Raw genomic sequence first — 17,965 nt, forward strand, 5'->3', positions numbered from 1 at the left:
CCCCAGCGCTGACCCTCGACCCCGGGGAGCCCTCAGGGTAACCCCTGCCGTGACCTCGACCCCTGCGCCTCCCCCCCAAGACGATGGAAGCCGCCGCCGGAGCCGCGTCCCCGGAGGGGAAGAGGAAGAGATTCACGCTGCGGCCGGACGACCCCGCCGCCCCGCCGGTACCGGGGGCACCCGCGAGGGACCCGGGGAGGGGGGGCAGCCCCGTGCCCCCCACCCCAGCTCACTGCCCCCCCCACACACACACCAGGTGCCATCGCTCTTCAAAGCCTCCGCAGCCTCCGGCCCCCCGGAAAAACCGCCGGAGCCGGAGCCGGAACCAGCCCGGCCGGGGCCTCGCTCGTACGCCGAGTACGTCGTGAAACGAACGGCCGCCTCGGCGCTGCCCGCGGCACCCACGGCGCCCGCGGCACCTGCAGGTGAGGCCGGGCCGGCCCCCGGGGACCCTGGTGGCCCCGGGGACCCTGGTGGCCCCGGGGACGTGGCCCCGCTGCCCCCGCTCAAGCCGGGCGTCAAGAGCAGCAGCATCATCGTCAGCCCCCGGCAGGTGAGTGTGGGCAGGGCTGGGGCTGGCCCTGGCGTGTGTCGCCCCCCCCCCCCCCCAGCCCCTGGGGGTCTAGGGGCATTGGGGACCGTCCCCTGGCACCTGGGGGACAAAAGGGGACCGTCCCCGGGGGGTCTGGGGGGCACGGGGGGCACACGAAGGGCCGTTCCTTGGCATCCGCCGGTGTCTTGGGGCATGGGGGTGGGGAGGGACACACCGTCCCCTGGCCCGTAGGGTCCGTCCTCTCGTGTCTCGGGGTCTGGGAAGGGGGGGCAGGGGGGGGGGGGGGGGACCAAACCCTTCCTGGGTGTCCCCTGGCGCCGTGGGGCCCGGCGCCCCCCCGGGGAAGGGACCCGCCACCCGCCGCCCGCCGCCCGCAGCGGGGGAACCCGGTGCTGAAGTTCGTGCGCAACGTGCCCTGGGAGTTCGGCGACGTCGTCCCCGACTACGTGCTGGGCCAGAGCGCCTGCGCCCTCTTCCTGAGGTGAGCTCCTCGCGCCGGGTGTCCCGGGGTGGGGGGGGGGGGGGGATCCGGGTGTCCCCCCCCCTCCCCTCCGCCAGCTCCGGATGCTCCCGGTTTTTTCTTTTCCTTCCCAGCCTGCGCTACCACAACCTCAACCCCGACTACATCCACGAGCGCCTGCGCCGCCTGGGCAAGACGTACGCGCTGCAGCTGCTGCTGCTGCAGGTCGACGTGGTGAGACGTGTGTCCCCCCCCCCCCGCCCCTGTTAAACCCCCCCCCCCCCCCCGCGCTGAGACACCCCCCCCACCCCCCCGGCAGAAAGACCCCCACCGGGCCCTGAAGGAGCTGGCGAAGATGTGCATCCTGGCCGACTGCACCCTCATCTTGGCTTGGAGGTAGGGCGCCGTCCCTCGGTCCTCCCGAGGTCTTGGGGGGGGGGGGGGGGGGGGAGACGGGGACATCGGCCCCCCACCCCGGGAGGAGGATCCGGGGCGCGGAGAAACGGGCCCCCCCCCACCCCCCCGGAGCCGCTCACCCCACGGCCGCCGCCGTCTCGCCAGCCCCGAGGAGGCCGGGCGCTACCTGGAGACCTACAAGGCCTACGAGCAGAAACCGGCCGACCTGCTCAAGGAGAAGGTGGAGCAGGGCTTCCTCTCGCGGGTGAGGACGCGGCGGCGGAGAAAGGGCCGGGGCGAATCCCGCGGGATTTGGGGGTGGGAAGACGGGACCAGAGCGGCCCCGTTTTAGTGGGGGGGGGGGGGGTGTGGAAATCAGGGCCGCCCTCGCCCCCCCCCCCCGCAGATGACCGACTGCCTGACCAGCGTCAAGTCGGTGAACAAGACGGACGCCGCGAGCCTGCTCACCACCTTCGGGGTGAGTCGCCGCGCGCCGGAGCGATTTTGAGGGGGGAAATTTGGGGGTTTTGGGTTTTTTTTTTTTTTTTTTTCCACTCCGGCGCTGGTGGCAGAGCCCTAACGCCCGCCTCGGCCCCCCCGTCCCCGCAGTCGCTGGCCGCCGTGGTGGGCGCCTCCAGGGAGGACCTGTCCCTCTGCCCCGGCGTCGGGCCGCAGAAGGTGAGCGGGGCGGCTCGGCGGGAGGGAGCCGGCGGCCTTCGCCGCCCTTCCCGCGCCGCCTTCTCCCCTTTTTCCAGGCCAAGAGGCTCTTCGACGCCCTGCACGAGCCCTTCCTGAAGGCCCCCAAGTGAGCGGGCGCCCCGCGCTCGGGGCGCAAAGACCTTTTTATTCGCCTAATAAAACGGCGCCCAACGCTCGCCGGAGCTGCTTCCGGAGGGACGGGGGCCGCCGGGGCCGTTCCCGGCGGCGCAGCGGGATTCACGGCAGAAAACGCCGGCGGGCTGGGGGAGGGGGGTGGGGGGGCGCGATCCTCAGCCCCGGAGGGTCGTCGAGGCGCCGGGACGCCCCCCCTCCGAGGCCGCGACCGAGCGGGATGCCTCCGATCCGGCCGGGCTCACGCCGGATCTCCTCCACGGAGCAGGGATCCGTCTGCCCCGAGTCCTCCGGCGGCTCCCGCTTCCGTTTGTGCTTCTTTTTCTTTTTCGGAGGCTCCGGCGCTTCCAGCTCCGGCGCCTCCGGCGCCAGCTCAGCGTCCCTCGGGGCCGGCCAGGAACGAGGGGGGGTCCCAGGGCCGCGTCCCCGCTCCTCATCCGGCTCTGCCTTGACCGGTGTCAGCACCTCCAGCAGCTCCGGCTCCTTCATCCCCTCCCTCTTCTTCTTCTTCTTCTTCGTTTTCCGCGGCGGCTCCGGCTCCGGCTCCGGCTCCGGCTCGGCGGCGGGATCCGAGGGGCCGTCGAAGCTCTCGCGGAGGGTGAGGGCGCCGCGGAGGGGGGGGGCGCAGGCCAGGCGGCCGGAGCGGGCGCAGGGCTGCGAGCAGCCGGGCGCCGCCCGCCCGCCCCGGGGCCGCCCGCAGCCCCCCGAGGCGCCGCTCGGCCCCCCGCAGCCGCTCGCAGCCCCCCAGCGGCACCGCGCAGCCCTCCAGGCTGCCCCACGGACGGACGGACGGACGGACGGATGGATGGACGCAGCGGTGAGGGCGCGTGGGCGCTGGCACCTCCTCTGCGCCCACCCTGGATGTCACCGTCCCCCCCATCGCGTTGTCACCCCCCCCTTGGCCAACGCTGCCACCCCAATATCCCCACCCCGGGTGTCACCGTCCCCCCATCACGTTGTCACCCCCCCCTTGGCCAACGCTGCCACCCCAATGTCCCCACCCCGGATGTCACCGTCCCCCCCCATCACGTTGTCACCCCCCGTTGGCCAACGCTGCCACCCCAATGTCCTCACCACGGATGTCACCGTCACCCCATCGTGTTGTCACCCCCCGTTGGCCAACGCTGCCACCCAATGTCCTCACCCCGGATGTCACCGTCCCCCCCATCACGTTGTCACCCCCCGTTGGCCAACGCTGCCACCCCAATGTCCCCACCCCGGATGTCACCGTCCCCCCATCACGTTGTCACCCCCCGTTGGCCAACGCTGCCACCCCAATGTCCTCACCACGGATGTCACCGTCACCCCATCGTGTTGTCACCCCCCCTTGGCCAACGCTGCCACCCCAATGTCCCCACCCCGGATGTCACCGTCCCCCCATCACGTTGTCACCCCCCCCTTGGCCAACGCTGCCACCCCAATGTCCCCACCCCGGATGTCACCGTCCCCCCATCACGTTGTCACCCCCCGTTGGCCAACGCTGCACCCCAATGTCCTCACCACGGATGTCACCGTCACCCCATCGTGTTGTCACCCCCCCTTGGCCAACGCTGCCACCCCAATGTCCCCACCACGGATGTCACCGTCACCCCTCAGTGCCCCCACCCCGGGTGTCACCGTCACCCCATCGCGTTGTCACCTCACACCCCCCTTGGCCAACGCTGCCACCCCAATGTCCCCACCCCGGGTGTCACCGTCACCCCATCGCGTTGTCACCTCACCCCCCTTGGCCAACGCTGCCACCCCAATGTCCCCACCCCAGGTGTCACCGTCCCCCTTCAACACCCATTCTGGTGGTGCTCCCACCGCTCTGCCCCCTCCACCCCACGCACCCCGCTGGCACTGTCACCCTGGTGCCCCCCCCCCCCCAGATGTCATCATCACCCCTGTGCCCCCCTCCCCGCCGTCGGCGGGGCCCAGGCATCCGGGCGCTCACCTCTCGGGGCGGAAGTCGGCGGGGGCGCGGATGAGCCACAGCTCCTTGCCGGGGGGGCCCAGGGCGTCGCGCCAGAGCCCGGCGGGCGCCGAGGGCGCCGCGGCCGCGAAGCCCGGGGGGGCACCGGAACCGCTGCGGCTCTGTGGGGCGCGAGCGGGCGTCGGGGGCTGCCCCACACCGGGGACCCCCCACCCCGCCCCTTCCTGCCCCCCAGACCCATGCTGTGGACCCCCAGCCCCTCCTGCACCATAGCCCCCACACCTGAAACCCCTCTGCCCCTCCTGCCCCACACCTTGGACCCGCCAATCCCTCCTGCCCCACACCTCGCACCCGCCAAACCCTCCTGCCCCACATCTGGGACCCCCCCTCAGCCCCTTCTGTACCATAGCCCCACACCTGAAACCCCTCTGCCCCTCCTGCCCCACACCTTGGACCCGCCAATCCCTCCTGCCCCACATCTGGGACCCCCTCAGCCCCTTCTGTACCATAGCCCCACACCTGAAACCCCTCTGCTCCTCCTGCCCCACACCTGCCCCCCCCCAGCCCCTCCTGCCCCACAGCACGGAACTTCCCAGCCCCTCCTGCCCCACACCTGGGACCCCTCGAGCCCCTCCTGCCCCACACCTGGGACCCTCGAGCCCCTCCTGCCCCACAGCACGGAACTTCCCAGCCCCCCCCCCCCGCCCCACACCTGGGACCCCTCGAGCCCCTCCTGCCCCACAGCACAGAACTTCCCAGCCCCCCCCCCGCCCCACACCTGGGACCCCTCGAGCCCCTCCTGCCCCACAGCACGGAACTTCCCAGACTCCCCTGCCCCACACCTGGGACCCCCTCGAGCCCCTCCTGCCCCACAGCACGGAACTTCCCAGCCCCCCCCCCCCCGCCCCACACCTGGGCCCTTCCTGCCCCACACCTGGAACGCCCCCGGCTCCGCCAGACCCACTGCAGGGTCCTCTTGCCCCACACGCCCCCCCGGCTCCCCCCAGGTCCCTCCTGCCCCACAGACCCCCCCCCCCGCCCCGGGTCCTCCTGCCCGCCCCCGCTCACCCTCCATGCTGCCGCCGGCCGCGCGCCCCCTTGGCCCCGCCCCCTGGCCCCGCCCCCCTCCGGGCGCGCCCACTCGGCGCCCAGTGCGGGGGGGAACCGCCGCAGCCCGCGCCTTGTCCCGCGCGGGTGGGGGCGCCCCGTCCCCCCTCCCCCCCCGCCGCGCGGCAGCGGTTGGTACAGCCCGGGCGGGACCACCGCTCCGCGGCGCGGGGGGGGGGCGGGGAGGCCCTTCAAGGGGCGGCGCCCGGCGTGGTATCGGCCAGCCCCGCGGGTTAAAGGGGCAGAGGCCGCTAGTGCGCAACGAGCTACGGGCCGCCCCATAGACACCCCCCGGGCTGCCCCATGGAAACCCTTGGGCTGCCCCATAGACACCCCCGGGCTGCCCCATAAATCCCCCCGGGCTGCCCCACAGAACCCCGCGGGCTGCCCCATAGAAACCCCTGGGCTGCCCCACAGACCCCCCTAGGCTGCCCCACAGACCCCCCCCCCGGGCTGCCCCATAGAAACCCCTGGGCTGCCCCATAGATCCCTCTCGGCTGCCCCACAGACCCCCCCCCGGGCTGCCCCATAGACACCCCTAGGCTGCCCCATAGATCCCTCTCGGCTGCCCCACAGACCCCCCCCCGGGCTGCCCCATAGAAACCCCTGGGCTGCCCCACAGACCCCCTCGGGCTGCCCCACAGACCCCCCCCGGGCTGCCCCATAGAAACCCCTGGGCTGCCCCATAGATCCCTCTCGGCTGCCCCACAGACCTCCCCCCGTGCTGCCCCATAGACACCCCTAGGCTGCCCCATAGATCCCTCTCGGCTGCCCCACAGACCCCCACCCCATCCTTGCCCCACTGATCCCCAGCCCCTGCCCTATAGATCCCCCCTCTCCCCGGCGGGTTCTCCAGTCGCTGCCCCCCCCCCCACCCCTAAGGCGGGGTCAGGGGGCGCGGGGCGGGGTCGGGGGTCAGGGGTCGCCGGCGGGGTCTGGCTGCCCCGGAAGTGCTCCGTGGGTGTGTGTGTGTGTGTGTGTGGGGGGGTGGCGGCGGACTCCAAGTCCCGGCGTGCACCGCGGCCGGCCGGGCCGGGCCGGGCCGGGCCACCTGGGCCCGCCCCGAGCACCTGGGCCCGCCCCGACCTGCCGCGGGCGGCGCCGGCACCGGGGACCCCGACGGCAGCGGCGGCGGCGGCAGGTACCGGCGGGACCGGGGGGGGGGGCTCGGCCGGGGCTTCCGGCCACGGGGCGGGACGGGGGCGCTGTGGGCCCCCCCCCCCCCCATGGGTGCTGCCCCCCACCCGTGGGTCCCGGCCCGCGGGATCTGCCCCCCCCCCACCCGTGGGTCCCGGCCCACGGGATCTGCCCCCCCCACACACAAACACCCGTGGGTGCTACCCCCCCCCACCCGTGGGTCCCAGGATCCGGCCCCCCCCAGCGGGAGCTGCCCCCCACCCGTGGGTCCCGACCCACGGGATCTGCCCCCCCCACACCCGTGGGTGCTGCCCCCCCACCCGTGGGTCTCGGGATCTGCTTCCCCCGGCGGGAGCTGCCCCCCAACCTGTGGGTCCCGTCTCCCCCCTCCGGATCTGCCTCCCTCTCTTCTCCCCCTCCCCGGGATCTGCTCCCCACCCCACCCGTGGGTCTCTCCCCCCCCCTCCCCGGGATCTGCCCCCCACACACCCGTGGGTCTCCCCCCCCCCCCCGCCCAGCACCCTGGGGCGCAGGGTGCGGCCCCCCCCTCCAACCCCCCCCGCGGCGCCCTCCCCCGCGTGACCCAGCGCTGTGGAATGGGGCGTCGAGCCGCCTGCACGCCCCCGCGTGGGCACCCGCCCGGACGCCTGGGCCCCCGCCCCACACATCCCCGCCCCACTCCCCCTCCCCCCGTCCCGTCCCGTTCCATCTCGGACGCCTGGGCCCCCGCCCCACACATCCCTGCCCTCCCCCTCTGTTCGGTCCCGGACGCCTGGGCCCCCCACCCGCTCGACCCCCACGTGTCTCCCCACTCCAGATGCTTCGGCCAACTGAAGTGGCGGGGGGGGGGGGGAGGCAGGGCGTGGAGCTCGGACGCCTGGGCCCCGTTTCGAGCCGGGAGGGGCGGGGGGGGGGAGCCGCTGGGGCGCCCGGACGCCTGGGCCCTTTCCCAGTTCCAGGCGAGTTGCGGCTTGTCCGCAGCCGCTTGGGGTTGGGGGGGGGCCGCAAGGCGCCTGCTCCCGCCCCGGGGGTGGGGGTGGGGTCTGAGACCCCCCCTCAAAGCCCCCTTTTGGGGTCCCTAAGAGCGTGGGCGGGGGTGGGGGGAGAGGCAGGAGCCCCCCCCCCCTCCGCCGCCGCCATTCCCGGGGGCTGCGTCCCTGCCCAAAACGTGGGGTGCCCCCCCAAGAGCAAAGTGCCCCCCCCTCCTCCAAAATCCCAGCTGGGCCCCCACGGAGGGACGTCCCCTCCCCGCGTGGGGGGGGGGGGGGGGCAGAGCGTGTCCCCTAGGGTGCAACCTGCCCCCCCCCCCCCAAAAAAAAAAGTGGGGCAGGGCGGGAGCGAAGCCCGGGCGGCTCCCAGGCCCCCGGGGCGGGGGGGGGGGGGGGGGGGGGGAGGGCGGCTCCCGCTGCCGCCCGTAATTATTATTATGGTGCCGCTCGCCGGGGCCCGTCGCGACACGTCCGTCTGTCCGTCCGTCCCGCGCGGCTGCGGCGGCGGCGGCGTTCCCGGGGGCGGCTCCGCCTCGCCGCCCAGCTCCCCCCCCCCCTCCTTCCTCCCCCCCCCCCCCCCCGGCTTCGCCAGGCGCCGGCGGCCCGGATCGCGCCATGGCGAGCCAGCGGATCCAGAGCGCCCAGGACCTGCTGGATCTCACCTTCCAGTGTGAGTAAGGGGGCGGCGGCGGCGCCGGAGGGACCGGCCCCCCGTGCGGGTGTTTCCCGGCCCCCCGTGCGGGTGTTTCCCGGGCCCCCGTGCGAATGTTTCCGTCTCCCGGCTTTTTTTCCAGCCCTGGCTATGAAACACATGGATCTGAAGCAAGTGGAGCTGGACACGGCCGTGGCCAAAGTGGACGAGCTCTCGCGGCAGCTCGAGTCGCTCTGGACCGACGGGCCCGAGCCGCCCGCGGCGCAGCCCAAGGTGGGGGACCTAGATGGCACCCGATGGGTGCTAGTGACCCCCAAGAGTCCCAGCTCCCCTCTCCCGGCTTCCCCGGGAGCCCTACGGCCCCTCAGACACCTTGTGTAGGTGGTGGGATGGGTGCTGGGGTCACTTGATGGGTGCCAGCAACCCTCAGGAGCCCTGCAGCCCCTCGGACACCTCATGTAGGTGGTGGGATGGGTGCTGGGGTCACTTGATGGGTGCCAGCAACCCTCAGGAGCCCTGCAGCCCCTCGGACACCTCATGTAGGTGGTGGGATGGGTGCTGGGGTCACTTGATGGGTGCCAGCAACCACCAGGAGCCCTACAGCCCCTTGGACAGCTCATGTAGGTGGTGGGACGGGTGCTGGGATCACCCAGTGGGTGCTAGGAGCCCTACTGCTCCTCAGACACCTCATGTAGGTGGTGGGATGGGTGCTGGGATCAACCAGTGGGTGCTAGGAGCCCTACGGCCCCTCAGACACCTCATGTAGGTGGTGGGATGGGTGCTGGGATCAACCAGTGGGTGCTAGGAGCCCTATGGCCCCTCAGATACCTCACGTTGGTGGTGGGACGGGTGCTGGGTGCCACTTGATGGGTGCCAGCAGCCGCCCAGGGACCCCAGCTCTCCTCTCCCGGCCTCCCCAGGAGCCCTACAGCCCCTCGGACACCCTGAGCCGCACCAGCTCGCCTTTTGGCCGGAAAAACCTGCCGGCGGAGAGCCCGGAGCTCTTCGGCTCCTTCCACGGCGACTCGCTGGGCCGCCCCGGCTCGCCCCGGTCCTCCTACTACCTGCCGGCGGAGGAACGGGCGCCCTCGCCCCGGCCCAAGGTGCTGGCGGTGCCCTACGAGGGGCTGGCGCCGGGCGGCGGAGCCACCGGCCGGGCCCCCTCGCCCCGGCTCCATCGCTCGGCGGGCGCCGAGCGCCCTTACGACTTCCTGGGTTTCGGCGGCTCGCCGGGCCGGGCCGGGTCGCCCCGCTCGGGCGAGGGCTCCCCGGCGCAGATGTTCTTCCCCGAACGGGCGCCGTCGCCCCGGCCGCCCGCCCCGCCGCCCTACGAGGCGCACAGCCTCTACCCGTCCATCAGCGGGGCCTTGGCGCCTTTCCGGGCTCAGGGTAAGGGGGACGGGGTTTGGGGGTGGGGGGGGGGGGGACCCTGTCCTGTTGGTGGCCCCGGTCCAAGGATGCTGCCCGGTGTGGGGTGGCTCCATCCTGAGGTGGTCCCAATCGTAGGATGTTCCCATCCTGGAGCGCTCCCAACCCATCCTGGGGTGCTCCCATCCCATCCCAGGGTGGCCCCCGTCGTGGGGCGTCTCCCATCATAGGGTGTCTCCGATCCATTCTGGCGTGTCCTCATCTTTGGGGTGGGGGGGCCTCCTGTCCCATCTCAAGGCGACCCCCTCATGGGGAGTCTCCAACCCCATGCTGGGGTGCTCCTGTCCCATCCCAGGATCACCCCACGACGGGATCCCCAACCTGCCTCGGCATGTCATCGTCATCTTGGGTGCTCCCATCCCAGGGCATCCTTGTCCTGTCCTGGGGTGCCCCCACCCCATCCCAAGGTGCTCCTGTCCCACCCCGCTGTGCCTCCATCACGAGTTACGCCCTTATCCTGAGGTGTCCTTGTCCCACCCCAAGGTGTTCGTTCCCTCTTAGGGTGTTCCTAGCCCATCCCAGGGTGCCCCTGTCTTGGGGTGTCCCTGTTGCTCGCGTGTCCCCAGCCTGTCCCAAGGTGTTCCTGTACCAGGGTGTCCCCACCCCATCTCAGTGCGCCTCCATCCAGGGATATTTCCCCCATCTTGGGGTGCCCCCCCCCACTCCCTCCCAGGACCTCCATGGTGGGACCCCCCCCCCATCCTGCCATCTTCCCCCCCATCCTTCTCCTGAGACCCTCAAGGTCCCCAGACTCCAAGCCGGGTTCCTGTACCCCATCTCTGGGGATGTGGGTGGCAGCTGGGGGGGGGGCAGGCTGTGCCGGGGGGTAGGGGGGATCTACTCAGCCTCCTCATCCTCCCTAGATGACCTGGTGATCAAACGGCGCCCGCAGAAGAGCTGGAACGAGTCTGACCTGGATGTGGCCTACGAGAAGAAACCGTCCAGCTCGGGGGGCTACGACCGTGAGTGTGGGGCGGGGGTGAGGGGGGGGGGTGGTTGAGGGGAGTCCGGGAGGCTGGGGGACACCTGGGGGTGCTGGGTGGGGGATTGGGCAGGGTCTAGGGGAACCAGGGTGGCATCCAAAGAGGCTGGAGGTATCTGAGAAGGTTTTGGGGGATCATCTGGGGTGGGCAGGGGGCATCTTGGAGGGGGGGGGTCTGGAGGTGTTGGCAGCTCCACGTTGGGGTCCCTGGGGTTCAAGGGGAGACTGGGGAGGATCTGGGGCTTCTGTGTTGGGGCGGAGGGTGCCAGGTGGGGGTGTGGGGGGGTCCAAGCCAGGGTGCCACCCCCCAGCGTCAGCACGGTGCTGAGGTCTCGGTGTCCCGTTGCCCCCCCCACCCCCTCCCCAAACAGGCGCCGGCGAGGGGCAGCCGGGGCTCCGGCAGCCCCCGGGGCTGCAGCTGGCTCCGTGGAGGGAATCGAGCCTGGACGGCGCCGGCGGCCAGCGCAAGGTCAGCCGGGGGGGGCAACGGCCGGGGGGGGGTGGGGGGGGGACAAGGGAGGGACAGACCACCGTCCCTCACGGCTCCTTGTCCCCCCCCCCCCCCCTTGTCCCACACCCCACCCAGGACGGTGCCTACGGCGTGCACAGCGCCACGCTGCCCCGCAACTACAAGGTGTCGCCGCTGGCCAGCGAGCGACGGCAGGAGGGCGGCGGGCGACGCGCCGGCCCGCCGGGCCCCCGCGCCTGGCACCCGGCCCTGCAGCCCGCCTCCCGCGTCCCCGTGCCGCCCCCCCCCGGCTCGCAGGGCGCCCGCCCCCCCCGCCACAAGCCCCTGCCCCTCTCCATGATCTTCAAGCTGCAAAATGCCTTTTGGGAGCACGGAGGGGCCGGCGGCACCGGCGGCGGTGGAAGCCCCCGGGGCGGCCCGCCGGCCCCCCTCGCCTTCCCCCGCTCGCCCCAGAAGCAGCCCCAGCTCCAGGCCCCCCCGGCGCCGCCCCCCAGTGAGGGGGAGCCAGCGGCGGGCTGGGGGGCCCCGGCGTCTGCAGGTATGGGGCGGGGAGGGGGGGGCTTGAGGAGGGGGGGCACCTGGCTGCGGTGTGCTGAGATATGGGGGGGGTTTGGGGACGGGGTCCGTGGGGGGCTCCAGCATGCTGAGATATGGGGGGTTTTGGGGGGGGTCTGTGGGGCTCCAGCATGTGGAGATATGGGGGGGTTGGGGGGGGCTCCAGCGTGCTGAGATGTGGGAGGGCTTGGGGGGGGGTCCATGGGGCTCCAGCATGTGGAGATATGGGGGGTTGGGGGGGTCTGGGGGGCTCCAGCATGCTGAACTATATGGAGTATTTTTTTGGGGGGGGGTCTCAATGACTCCACCATACTGGGACATACAGGGTTTTGGGGGGAGGTCTGGGGGGCTCCAGCACGCTGAAATATGGGGCATTTGGGGGGTTTCACTGGTTTTAGCATGCTGGGACGTATGGGAGTTGGGGGGGGGGTCTTTGGGGCTCCAACCCCCTGATATACGGGGTTTTGGGGGGGGGGTCCGTGGGGCTCCGGTGTCGTGGGACGTGTGGGGGTTGGGGGGGGGAGGGCTCTGGCTGCCTCCGGCACCCTGAGCCCCGTAGTGGTGGTGGCGGTGGGGGGGGGGGGGTCCGGGCCACCCTCCTTTCGGGGAAGGGGAGGGGGGGTCTCCCGCCGACACGCCGCGTGGCCGCAGGGCCGAGCCGGGCCGGAGCCGCCGAGAGCGTCGGCGAAGCGCCGCGGGCGCTGCCGGAGGTGGAGCCGGAGCCGGAGCTGGAGACGCTGCTGCAGGGCGGCGAGGCGGAGGACGTGGCGCGGCCGCTGAGCCCCACGCGCCTCCAGCCCCTGCTGCCCCCCGAAGCCCAGAAGGTGCCCGAATTCGAGGAGGTGGCGCGGGTGCTGGCCGAAATGCCGCGGCCGCTCAAGCGCCGCGGCTCCATGGAGCAGAGCCCCGGGCCGGCGCTGCCGCCCACCCACAAGAAGCAGTACCAGCAGCTCATCACCCGCCTCTTCCACCACCGGCCCCGTAAGGACGAGACGCCGGCGCCGGACGCGGCCGAGCTGCCGCCCGGCGCCGACGCGGCTCCCGAAGCCAAAGCGCTCGGATCCGCTCCACGTCACAGCCCTCCTCCGTCCCTCCTGGCCGTTCCGGAGCCCCCCGGCAGCCCCCTGCCCAGCCCGGTGAGTGCCGGAGGTGTCTCCGTGGCCTTTGGAGATGGGACGGAGTCTCCTGGTGTGCTCCAGGGCTTTCCTGGGGTGTCCCAGGGTGCCGGGTCCTGCCTGGTGTCCCCAAAGGTGCCAAGCGGAGGTGCCAGGTGATCCCAAGGTGCCTGGTGGTGCCCAGTGTCCCTCACGGTCCCTCCCGGTGTCCCTAGAGGTGCCAGGTGACCCCAAGGTGCCTGGTGGTGCCCAGTGTCCCTAGAGGTGCCAGGTGACCCCAGGGTGCCTGGTGGTGCCCAGTGTCCCCCACGGTCCTTCCCAGTGTCCCTAGAGGTGCCAGGTGACCCCAGGGTGCCTGGTGGTGCCCAGTGTCCCCCACGGTCCTTCCCAGTGTCCCTAGAGGTGCCAGGTGACCCCAAGGTGCCTGGTGGTGCCCAGTGTCCCCCACGGTCCTTCCCGGTGTCCCTAGAGGTGCCAAGTGACCCCAAGGTGCCTGGTGGTGCCCAGTGTCCCTCACGGTCCCTCCAGGTGTCCCTAGAGGTGCCAGGTGACCCCAAGGTGCCTGGTGGTGCCCAGTGTCCCCCACGGTCCCTCCAGGTGTCCCTAGAGGTGCCAGGTGACCCCAAGGTGCCTGGTGGTGCCCAGTGTCCCCCACAGTCCTTCCCAGTGTCCCTTGAGATGCCAGGCAGTGCCTGGCACTCTCAGAGGGGTCCCTGAGGTCCTCCTGGGTGCCCTTTGGGTTTCCTCTGGGTGCTAGGTGATGCCTGGTGCTCCCAGAGGTGTCCCCCACGGTCCCTTCTCGGGTGTCCTGTGGTCCCAGGTGCCCTGGGAGGTGTCACTGAGGTCCCCTTCACGTACCCTGCTGCCCTGGGAAGGTGCCTCGAGGGTCACCTTTGGGTGTCCTATGATGCCAAGGGCCCCAGGAGGTGTCACTGAGGCCCTTTCCTGGTCCTTTGCTTCCCTGGGTGGTGTCACCAAGGTCCTCCCCGGGTGCCTTATGGTGCCAGGTGCCCCAGGAGGTGTCTCTGAGGTCCCTTCTCAGGTGTCCTATGATGCTAACTGACGCAGGGGATGTCCCCAAGGTCCATGCTTGGGTATCACGTAGGGTCAGGTGCCCCCAGGCGATGTCCCCAGGTCCTCCCCTGGTGCTGGGTGCCGCAGCAGGTGCCCCCACGGTCTCCCCTGGGTACCTCCTGGTGCCGGGTCCCCCCGCTGACCGCCCGGGTGCCCGCAGGAGCGGCGCTCGGCCCTGCGCAGCCCCTCCTCGCCCCGCAAGCGCCCCAAGGGCCGGGTGCGCCTCAACCCGCTGGTGCTGCTGCTGGACGCGGCGCTCACGGGCGAGCTGGACGTGGTGCAGCAGGCCGTGGCCGAGGTGAGCCGCGCCGGCGGGACGCGGGGGACGGGGACAGGGCACCTGGTGGCGTGGGGATGGAGGGACACCAGAGCCCAAGGGACAGGGACAGGGCACCTGCTGGCAGGTGGATGGGGGATGAGGGGACACCAGAGCCCAAGGGACAGGGCACTTGGTGGCAGGTGGATGGAGATGGTGGGACACCACAGCCCAAGGGCCAGGGCATGCGGTGGCAGGTAGGTGGAGATGGGAGGACACCAAGGACCAGGGCCAGGGCACCTGGTGGCAGGTGGGTGGAGATGGGGGGACACCAGAGCCCAAGGGCCAGGGCATGCGGTGGCAGGTAGATAGAGATGGGAGGACACCAAGGGCCAGGGCCAGGGCACCTGGTGGCAGGTGGGTGGAGATGGGGGGACACCAGAGCCCAAGGGCCAGGGCATGCGGTAGCAGGTAGGTGGAGATGGGGGGCCACCAGAGCCCAAGGGCCAGGGCATGCAGTAGCAGGTAGATGGAGATGGGAGGACACCAGAGCCCAAGGGCCAGGGCACCTGGTGGCAGGTAGGTGGAGATGGGGGGCCACCAGAGCCCAAGGGCCAGGGCATGTGGTGGCAGGTAGGTGGAGATGGGGGGCCACCAGAGCCCAAGGGCCAGGGCATGCGGTAGCAGGTAGGTGGAGATGGGGGGCCACCAGAGCCCAAGGGCCAGGGCATGCGGTAGCAGGTAGGTGGAGATGGGGGGCCACCAGAGCCCAAGGGCCAGGGCATGCGGTGGCAGGTGGGTGGAGATGGGGGGCCACGAGGGGCCAGGGCCCCTGGTGGCGGGTGGGTGGGGGGACGCCAGGGCCAGGGCTGGTGTCCGCCGGCAGCTCCACGACCCCAGCCAGCCCAACGACGAGGGCATCACGGCGCTGCACAACGCCATCTGCGGCGCCAACTACAACGTCGTGGACTTCCTCATCGCCAGCGGCGCCGACGTCAACTCCCCCGACAGCCACGGCTGGTGAGGGACCGCGCCGCGACGACGACGGTGGTGGTGGTGGTGGTGGTGGTGGGGTGCCCAAGGGGGCGGCGGTGGGGACGCGGTGGCGGGGGGGGGGGAAGGGGGGCACCGTTAACCCCGTGGCGCCCAGGACGCCGCTGCACTGCGCCGCCTCCTGCAACGACACGGCCGTCTGCGTGGCCCTGGTCCGCCACGGCGCCGCCGTCTTCGCCACCACCGCCAGCGACGGCAGCCTGGCCGTGGAGAAGTGCGACCCGTACCGCGAGGGCTACGCCGACTGTTACAACTACCTCTGCGGTACCGTGGGAGCGGGGGGTACTGGGGGGACGGGGAGGGGTACCGCGAGGGCTACGCCGACTGTTACAACTACCTCTGCGGTACCGCGGGAGCGGGGGGTACTGGGGGGACGGGGAGGGGTACCGCGAGGGCTACGCCGACTGTTACAGCTACCTCTGCGGTACCGCGGGAGCGGGGGGTACTGGGGGGACGGGGAGGGGTACCGCGAGGGCTACGCCGACTGTTACAACTACCTCTGCGGTACCGTGGGAGCGGGGGGTACTGGGGGGACGGGGAGGGGTACCGCGAGGGCTACGCCGACTGTTACAACTACCTCTGCGGTACCGCGGGAGCGGGGGGTACTGGGGGGACGGGGAGGGGTACCACGAGGGCTACGCCGACTGTTACAACTACCTCTGCGGTACCGTGGGAGCTGGGGGTACTGGGGGGACGGGGGGGGGTACCGCGAGGGCTACGCCGACTGTTACAGCTACCTCTGCGGTACCGCGGGAGCGGGGGGTACTGGGGGGACGGGGAGGGGTACCGCGAGGGCTACGCCGACTGTTACAACTACCTCTGCGGTACCGTGGGAGCGGGGGGTACTGGGGGGACGGGGAGGGGTACCGCGAGGGCTACGCCGACTGTTACAACTACCTCTGCGGTACCGCGGGAGCGGGGGGTACTGGGGGGACGGGGAGGGGTACCGCGAGGGCTACGCCGACTGTTACAACTACCTCTGCGGTACTGCAGGAGCAGGGGGTACCAGGGGTGTGAGGGGGTACTGGGAGGGCTATGCCGACTGTTACAACCACCACTGCGGTACTACGGGAGTGGGGGGTACCAGGGGGACAGGGGGTACCATGAGGGCTACGCCGACTGTAACAACCACCGCTGCGGTACCTCTTCCCAGTACCCTCGGTTCCCCTGGTACCAGGAGGGCTGCAGCGACTGTTAAGGGCCATCGGGGTGCTATAGGGTGCTGGGGGGGGGTGTTCAGGGCCGTCAGGGTGCGGGGGTGCTGTAGGGTGCTAGGGGGAGATATAGGGGGTCAGGGCGCTGGGGGGGATGGGATTGGGGTGCTGGGGGGGGGTGTTCAGGGCCATCAGGGTGCGGGGGTGCTGTAGGGTGCTAGGGGGGGGATATAGGGGGTCAGGGCGCTGGGGGCTTGTTCAGGGCCATCAGGGTGCTATAGGGTGCTGGGAGGGGGGTGCTGCTGCCGCGGGGGCTCGGCGACCGACCCCCCCCCCCCCCCCGCAGAGGTGGAGCAGAGCATGGGGGTGCTCAACAGCGGCGTGGTGTACGCGCTGTGGGACTACAGCGCCGAGCTGGGCGACGAGCTGTCGTTCCGCGAGGGCGAGCCCGTCACCGTGCTGCGCCGCGACCCCCCCGAGCAGCTCGACTGGTGGTGGGGGTCCCTCTACGGCCACGAGGGCTACGTGCCCAAGAACTACTTCGGGGTGAGCGCCTGCCCTGGGGGTGGGGGGGCTGCAGCCCTCCCCCGGGGCTCTGCGGGGGGGCACCTGCAGCACCCAAGGGACCCCTGGAGCACCCCCCCCCCCCGTGTACCTGTTGGGGGGGACCTGCAGCACCCACAGGCCCCCCATCCCTCCCCCACACATAGCCCTGCTTGGGGGAGGGGGGGGGAATGCAGCACCCAAGGGTCCCCACAGCTCCCCCCCATGTCCCTGCTGTGGGGGACCTGCGGCACCCATGTGCCCCACAGCCCCCCCCACTCCCCCCAGGCCTCCTGTGGGAGACCTGCAGCACCCAAGGGTCCCTGAGCCCCCCCCCATGTCCCTGCTGGGGGGGGGGAGGAATGCAGCACCCAGCATGGGGGGAGCTGTGGGGACCCCCCACAACCACCACCGGCCCTGTCGGGGGGAGCTGGCGGCACCCTCGGAGGAAGCTCGCAGCCTCGGTGGGAGCTCGTGGAGCCCAGGGCCCTGTCGGGGGTGGGGGGAGGGAGGGTGCTGGCGGCACTCTCGGAGGAAGCTCGCAGCGCTGACGCCCTCGCCCTCTCCCAGCTCTTCCCAAGGGTGCGGCCGCAGCGGAAGAAGGTCTGAGGCTCCGGAGCCCCAGGGTGGGGTGGGGGGCCTGGAGCTGCCCCCCCCCCACCAGCTGGGTGCCCCCCACCCTCTCTGCCATCCCTCCAGGCTGCTCGGACGCCTGGGTCCTTCCCCCCCCCTCCCTTTTTGGGTGCTGTTTGCCTTGTCCCCCCCACCCACCCACCCTTCTCCCCGCTCTGGGCCTCGGGGTCGACGCAGGGTGCCGGCTTCTGCCGGGAGTAAAGAGCTTTCGGCTGCGCCCGTCGCCTCCTTTCTGTGCGCCGCGGGGGGGTGACGCAGCCGGGGGACCCCGCTCGGCCTCGGAGGGTGGGTGACAAGGCCCAGGGGGACCCTGCTCCGGATTGGGTGGGGGGGGGTGACACGGTGACCTGGCTGTGGGTCTGGGGTGGGGGGGGGGTGACGATGGCGTGTGGGGGGGTCTCTGTTCTGGCCTCAGGGGGTGCTGGGATGGTGTGTCCCCCCCCCTCCGGTCCCCCAGGTCCCGGGGGTGACAGAGGGGCCCGCGCTGCTCTTCCTCCCCCCCCCGCCCCCGTCTTCTTTCGTCGCCATCACCTTAACTCTGCCCGCTCGACTGGCTCGGCGCTCGACTCGCCGGCCTCCGCTCTGCGCTCGATTGCTCCCGGCTGCCCGAACGGCCTTTCCCGCCCTGCGGGGCGAGCCCCGCCGCTCCGCGCTGATGGGCGG

At 72.0% G+C, this 17,965-nt stretch overlaps 2 protein-coding genes and 1 long non-coding RNA gene across 5 annotated transcripts; 2 read left to right on the forward strand and 1 right to left on the reverse strand.

Moving 5' to 3' along the window:
• Positions 1–6: 6 nt before the first annotated feature.
• Positions 7–2,281, forward strand: ERCC1 (ERCC excision repair 1, endonuclease non-catalytic subunit). Of its 3 annotated transcripts, XM_062598179.1 has the most exons (9): positions 7–167; positions 257–553; positions 931–1,034; positions 1,148–1,247; positions 1,333–1,409; positions 1,575–1,674; positions 1,816–1,887; positions 2,019–2,087; positions 2,165–2,281. In XM_062598179.1, exons 1-9 carry the CDS (start codon positions 84–86, stop codon positions 2,216–2,218), a joined length of 957 nt encoding a protein of 318 aa, XP_062454163.1. In that variant the 5' UTR covers positions 7–83; the 3' UTR covers positions 2,219–2,281. The 3 variants fall into 3 exon arrangements, with proteins under 3 accessions (XP_062454163.1, XP_062454161.1, XP_062454162.1); XM_062598177.1 differs by having other exon boundaries at positions 2,019–2,281; XM_062598178.1 differs by having other exon boundaries at positions 976–1,034; positions 2,019–2,281.
• Positions 2,282–2,356: 75 nt separating this feature from the next.
• PPP1R13L (protein phosphatase 1 regulatory subunit 13 like) lies at positions 2,357–17,517 on the forward strand. Its single transcript, XM_062598167.1, has 14 exons — positions 2,357–2,838; positions 2,971–3,057; positions 7,981–8,058; positions 8,183–8,313; positions 8,961–9,429; positions 10,332–10,430; positions 10,822–10,919; positions 11,037–11,457; positions 12,126–12,610; positions 13,824–13,961; positions 14,806–14,939; positions 15,070–15,236; positions 16,473–16,672; positions 17,240–17,517. Exons 2-14 carry the CDS (start codon positions 3,042–3,044, stop codon positions 17,276–17,278), a joined length of 2,475 nt encoding a protein of 824 aa, XP_062454151.1. The 5' UTR covers positions 2,357–2,838; positions 2,971–3,041; the 3' UTR covers positions 17,279–17,517.
• Positions 2,925–5,256, reverse strand: LOC134152628 (uncharacterized). The gene is made up of 3 exons (XR_009961048.1): positions 5,224–5,256; positions 4,177–4,316; positions 2,925–3,010 (listed from the first exon to the last, which is right to left on the reverse strand). It is a non-coding gene; the product is annotated as an uncharacterized LOC134152628 (long non-coding RNA).
• Positions 17,518–17,965: the final 448 nt, after the last annotated feature.

Source organism: Rhea pennata, chromosome 32, assembly GCF_028389875.1.
Source record: "Rhea pennata isolate bPtePen1 chromosome 32, bPtePen1.pri, whole genome shotgun sequence".
In the NCBI taxonomy this organism is placed as follows: domain Eukaryota; kingdom Metazoa; phylum Chordata; class Aves; order Rheiformes; family Rheidae; genus Rhea; species Rhea pennata.